The sequence below is a fragment of the Choloepus didactylus genome, chromosome 1 (genome assembly GCF_015220235.1).
Source record: "Choloepus didactylus isolate mChoDid1 chromosome 1, mChoDid1.pri, whole genome shotgun sequence".
Lineage (NCBI taxonomy): Eukaryota > Metazoa > Chordata > Mammalia > Pilosa > Megalonychidae > Choloepus > Choloepus didactylus.
In genome coordinates this window covers 60,768,849-60,775,587 of record NC_051307.1, presented here as the reverse complement: position 1 = coordinate 60,775,587, position 6,739 = coordinate 60,768,849, and the positions used below count along the sequence as shown (strand labels likewise).

Here is a 6,739-nt window from a genome sequence, read left to right as displayed (position 1 = left end):
GGAAGGGGGCACAAAAACAGACTTGATAACCTAAGAATAACTAAGCAATTTTGTCAATATCCAAAAGATAAAAATCAAAACATCTTTGATAACATAAAGAAAACAAATCTTTATAACTAAATACTAGTTAGGTGAAATAATATAGGGTACATAACATTTACTTTTTCTACATAAATTTGCATATCTTACTTTTAATGTAAAATTTCAGTTTAGGAATATCATAACCTTGTAGTTCTTGGTGAGTCTAGATGTAATGGAATGATCATGTCAAGTTTTTATTTGGTTGTTATTTTTTGATTTTAATGTTTATTCATTGGACTAAGCCAATTTTATAAATAAAATCCAGAGTACATTTAATGCATCTAATTCTGAAAATACTAAATATCATAGTATGACATTAAAATAGTGGCTGTGGTTAAACAAACAAGCAAGCAAACAAATAAAAATGACTCCAACTTATGTGTGATAAAAAAGTTACAAAATAAAACTTTAGAAATTTATCTGGTGTGTTTGCATTGTAATAAAATAAATCTTGATAATATGAGTAAAATGTGGTTGACTATGAATAAGCAAAATTCGCAGATAACGCTGGGTTATGTTTAGCAGGAGTTCATTTGTCCTCATATTTTATATCAAGAATATATGTTCACAATTAGTCAGCTATATTTTATTTTTCTTTTTCAACTGTAATTTTGACTTAACTAGAAAATGAATGTTTTTATTTCCAGTTCATTTACTCTTTCCTCTCTTGTTTTAACATCTTCTCTTTGAGATCAGGCAATTTGTGCCCAGGAATGGTCACTGCAAATTTACAAAAAATGTACCCATTGATTGTAGAACTGAACTAAATTAACAGAGGAGGAGGAAATCTACCTCTAGAAAACAAAGCACTGAACTATAATTTTACAGTCATGACACAAGCCCCAGTTCTTCCTAGGCACAGTGGAGTAAGCTGTGTTCACTCACTTGCCTGGGCATCATAAACTTCCACTGAATTAAGATAAGTCTGTCCATCATGCCCTCCAACTGCATGAAGTTTATCACCAAGTAAACAGACCCCCATTGCATCTCTGCTGATGCTTATAGATGCCACTGCAGTCCATATATCTCTTTTGGGATCATATGTTTCCACACAGTCAGAAAGTCTGGAAGTCAAGTAGGATGCAGGAGAATTGTGCCCTCCAATAGCATACAGCAATCCATTCCAGATAGTTACTCCTACTCCAACTCTCCTTTTTGACATTTGTGCACAGAGTGTCCCTTTATTAGTAGGAGAATCAAAATATTCTACTGATTTTAGACAAGAACTTCCATCCCAAATGCCATTCTTTTTAATGTGAGAATTCTGCCTCAATGACATGGTGGTTGATGTGTCTTTTCTTCAGTTATGTTGAACAGGTAGCATTTACTTTCTTTTATTTAAGACGATTTTCCCTACCTTAATTCTGGGATTGGAAAAATCCAATTCCTTCTCTCCACAGTTCCTGTTTTTAAGATCATATGTCCCTTTCCACACACATGGTTGGGCTCACTCTCTTGTCTTAAGAAGTTATCTTTGGACCAGACATTAGCTCTGTCCTTGAAGTGATTTTTCCTTCCACCTCCTTTTCTTCAGTTCCTTTTAGTCCAGGCTGTCACAATGGTTCTGTTCTAAGACCAGATGACTGATATACTCCAGCAACACATCTCTTAGCAGCTTTCTCTGGGGTGTGTTCAGCAGAGACCACTCTTCCTGGGTGAAATCTATAACTACATCTTTCAAGTTCACTAATTCCAGTGGCTGCATTGTCAGTCGCTCAGCAGGCAACTGATGTCTGGGTTTTCACTCAAAACCGGTAAGCATGCAGAGTGCTAAGATATCCCAGAGTCCCAGGTGCTTCCCTGGAGGATACTGTGTGGACAAAGCTTGATCCTCACTATGGAAGCAGCACCTGGGTCCAGAGAACTGAACTCCAAGAAGTTTCCTGGGTGGTATGAGTCATCATGGGTTGTAAAAGGTAGGTTCAGGTGCCCACTGGAAGGTACACCCCTTCCTGTCCCTCCAGCTGAATCCCTGTGACTGGGCTGAGATCCCTTAATGCCAGGGGCCTGACTGACTGAAGTTGACTCAGCAGAGTCAATAGGGAAGGCATCAGGAAGGAAGAATCTGCAGAAGGAACAGGAGTGGGGGGTTGTCTGCTCCCTGTACATTTTAAATTCTTGATAAAGGTTGAAAGGAAGTGAAATTTTAGCAATCAATGAAGCAAGTATTGAGGATCTAGCTCAGTTTCCTGTAAAGCATACTAATGATGTATTTAATCAGGATTATGTATGAGTTTGAGTGATATAGAGGTCAAAATTGATTAGGCGGCCAGTATGCCAGACACTGTTCAAGAGGTTAAAGATACAGGAATGAACAAAACAGATAAATGCCTCTTATCTCTTAAGCCTATATGCTAATTGTAGTAGTGGGTTTGGGGTGACGGATTATAGATGTACCAAAAATTAACTATTTAGTTCATGAAGAAGTAATTAGTGATGTGAAGGAAAAACAGGGCAGGAAAGTGAAAGAGTAGCTGGAGTGAACACAAAAGGCAACAGAATAGTCTTAGTAATTCAAATGTGGGTCTTAATAATAGTGTCAGAGTTATTCCCATGAGGGCTTTGTAGAGTGTGGGGACAAATTCACTCACAGGGCAAAGAAGTCAGGAACACTGGCTGAACCCATCCCACTTTATAGTCTATAATTCACTAATTCCAAATTATCTTCATGAACCACATTAATCCCACTTCCAGAAGTCAGTAGTTAAAAGTAGCCTGAGACTATTTACTGCCCCTTTTAGATATTAAGAACATAATTGTGAACAGGATTGTATTAATGATATCAGTTGCATCAGAATCAGCATTCACCATCAAACAGATTTTAGTGAGGATCAGTTTATTAATTTAAGTGTCTCACAGAACTTCTTTAATTAATACCCCATGGTTTATATGTATTAGGGACCAAATCTCCCCACAGAAATAAAATGATGACAATGCAAATAAACCCCTTTAGGGTTTGATGGAAAACATATTTTGCAGTGAAAAGAATATAATATTGCCACTGACCTATTAGTCATCCTCTAGATGTTTTCTTTAATCCCAAACGTTTTAGGGAAAAAGATATTTATTTTGAAATTGTATAATAGTAATACCTTAAAGCAAGTAATGAACTATTACAAAACCCTTCCCTGTGAAATCCAGGTAAGAGAAATATTCTCTTTATTTTTGATTTTCATAATAACATCCATGAACATTTATTTTCTTAAAAATAATTTATCATGTTTCATTGTTTTTAGATTTCAAATCTTAGATATGTTTCTAGCTTTTCTGTAAGTTGAGGACTGTGGACATTAAGATGAGACACTATACTGCAATGACTTTTTCCGATTATAAAGTAGGACTTCAAAACATACAGTAAGATCACATACTAATTCTTTAAAAAAAATACAGGAGTATGCACTGAAAGTAATTTCTAACTTATATGAATAATTAAATGGTTAATATTTTATGTTTTAAAAAATAACACATAAAATTTCATCAAAATACTTTATATTGATGTTGTCATTATAGAAAATTAACCAGTTTTTAGCAAAGAACTTACATGATTTACATCTTCAGATAATAACATCTAACACACCAATAATTAATAATATAGTTTTAAAGGCAAAAAAAAATTTGTTCTCTAAAATCCTGTAAGTTTAAAGAATTGTGGTTTTGATAAGAATTGGAAAACTAAAAGCATGCTTAATGTTTTACATTCATTTATAAATACAGATATACTTTCAAAAATTGTGTAAATATACAAGAAAGCAGAAAAATAGTAATGAGTCAATTCGAATAAAAGAAAAACACATTTTACAAAATGATTTTTTCTGAATAATTTTGTTTTTAGTGTCTTTTTCCAAGTTAAAAATCTAAATTTGCAGACATCAATGAGGTAAGTTACTATCGTTGATAGGATACTTAGTATAAGTTCATTTGTCACAGATGATCAGAGTAAAGATGGTATTTGAATCATTCTGCAATTTTTATAGCATTTTAAATGTCTTTTCAAATAATTATGTCACCATTTTCATCAAATGCTGCAATGTAATAAGGAAATTATATATGAATATATAATAAAAGTCATGTAGATTATATTGCTTTGGGTATATAAAATATTCTTGCATATTTAGAATATGGAGATCATTGTAGTCTGGATATTTAATTAAATTTTTAGCAAGTAGCGTTATATATAAACTGTTCTTAAGTAATGGGTGGGAACAATTTTGACATTTTAACAAGAGTAACAGGTATAAGAGCATGGGCATAGTGTTTGTGGAAATGAGTGTGGTACTCAGGGTGGATGGAGGATGTAGGTGCACAATGAACAAAGTGACAAAGTTGGAAGAGCTGTTGTTAAACATGGGAAAGGAAGATGGAAGTGGATAAGGTTAGAGAGAACTTTAAATTACACCAAAGAAATTTGAATCTATATTAGAGACACCAAAGTTTTATGTTTTTCTGGAAGCAGGCAGTTTCTTTTGTCAATATCAAGAAACTATGTCCACTGTTCTCCAGTAAAGATAAATAAACCTGAAAATGATCAAGGGATGGTGAGCTTAAATGAGTAATCAAATAATAAAGATAATGTGATAAGCTAAAAATGCTGGATGGAATCTTTATGGAGCAAGTTGGATAAGGTAAATGATGGATACTTTAAAACCTCATAATTTGTTCATGATTATGATGGATGCTCAGAAGGCTAATAATGTCATAACATCAAGGAAAACCTTAAAGCAAGGAATGGATATATTCAGATAAATGGAGAAAAGATGATATTTTCTTTGTAAGTATTCTTAGAGAAATTGCTCTGCACAGGCAGGCATAGGTTCCACATTGGTTTAATATAACTATGAAGGTGAAATATAAAAATTAATAATTAAATAAATACATGGATATGTATTTCCTGATTTTTCAGATATGTTTCATTAAAAATGAACCATCCCTTCCTTCAAACTTAGTGATCTATATACATTTTCTAATTGTACAATTTATCTACTGTATGCCATTTTTAAACATAATTCCAACGAGATAGTATAAAAATGTTTATTCAGTGGGAAAAATACAGCAAAGGATAGTTTTGTTCAGGAACTATAAGGATATTCAATACAAAAACTGACATTGAGATTATTTGAAAACACTGCACCACATATAGATATCCTACATATGTATAGCAACCTTCCATAAATTCATACAGAAAACCTACTACTCTAAGAACTCTCTTTGTAATTATGAAAATATTCCTATCAATCCTGACCTAATAGCTTGTGGTCATAGACCTCAATTTTAGAGGAAATGATATCTCCTAGGATATGTATGAATGTATTCAAAAGACAAAAGGAGATGATTGAAGGGAATCCTCTGACTATTGAATGAAGGGAAATTTAAAGGGAAATTAGGACACATTCTAAAGTAGAATGCTATATCTCCATTATTTTTATCTAAACAGAAGAGATGGAAATGACAGAACATAACTACTCCATGACAACTGAATTTACCCTCACAGGATTTATGGATCAACCAGAGCTGAAGCCCCTTCTGTTTGTAGTGTTCTTTGTCATCTATCTGATCACCATGGTGGGGAATCTTGGTTTGGTGGCACTGATCTATATGGAGCATCGTCTTCACACAGCAATGTATATCTTTCTGGGTAACCTGGCTCTAATGGATTCCTGCTGTTCCTGTGCTGTTACCCCTAAGATGTTAGAAAACTTCTTTTTGGAAGATGGAACAATATCCCTCTATGAATGCATGGCACAATTTTACTTTTTCTGCTTTGCTGAAACTGTGGACTGCTTTCTCCTGGCAGCAATGGCCTATGACAGGTATGTAGCAATATGCAACCCCCTGCAATACCACACGAGGATGTCAAAGAAACTCTGCATTCAGATGACCACATGGGCCTACATAACTGGAAATGTGCATTCCATGATTCACATTGGGTTACTGTTTCGGTTAACTTTCTGTGGCTCTCATGAAGTCAGTCACTTTTTTTGTGATGTCTTTCCATTGTACAGGCTTTCTTGTGCTGACCCCTATATCAATAAACTGATAGTACACATATTTACAGGGTTAGTTCTAATATTCACTATTACTATAGTCCTAATCTCTTATTTTTACATCCTCTTCACTATTTTCAAAATGAAATCCAAAGAGGGAAGAGGTAAAGCTTTATCGACTTGTGCATCCCACTTTATCTCTGTCTCAATATTCTATGGTTCTTTAATTTTTGTGTATGTTCAACCAAGTTCAGTCAAAGAAGAAGATAAAGATATACCTGTTGCTGTGTTTTACACTCAAGTAATTCCTTTATTAAATCCTTTTATTTATAGTTTAAGAAATAAGGAAGTAATAAATGCTGTAAAAAGAATTATGAAGAATAAATCTCAGAACATTCTGAAACAAATATCAGCCTCTGCAACAAACTGATTTTAATACGGTAACTTTATTCAAAGGCAAATATTATTGAGAAATTTAAAGCGGTACATTTTGTATGTAAAATATTAAATCAATGAAATTAGATTATGTGAAAATCAGGTAATCTTTAAATGGATATTTACATTCAGAAAGGAGGGATTCTACTGAGATGTTTCGCAAACTTTAAGCTAATCAAGTCCATCAAGTACAAGTAAATGATTACTTCTGAGTATACAAATGTGTCAGAGTGTAATTAATT

The 6,739-nt window shown here is 33.6% G+C and overlaps 1 protein-coding gene across 1 annotated transcript; it reads left to right on the top strand.

Annotated features, from left to right (window-relative positions):
- Positions 1–5,517: 5,517 nt before the first annotated feature.
- LOC119532431 (olfactory receptor 5K1-like) lies at positions 5,518–6,492 on the top strand. The gene has a single exon (XM_037834881.1). It carries the CDS (start codon positions 5,518–5,520, stop codon positions 6,490–6,492), a length of 975 nt encoding a protein of 324 aa, XP_037690809.1.
- The last annotated feature ends 247 nt before the right edge of the window (positions 6,493–6,739 follow it).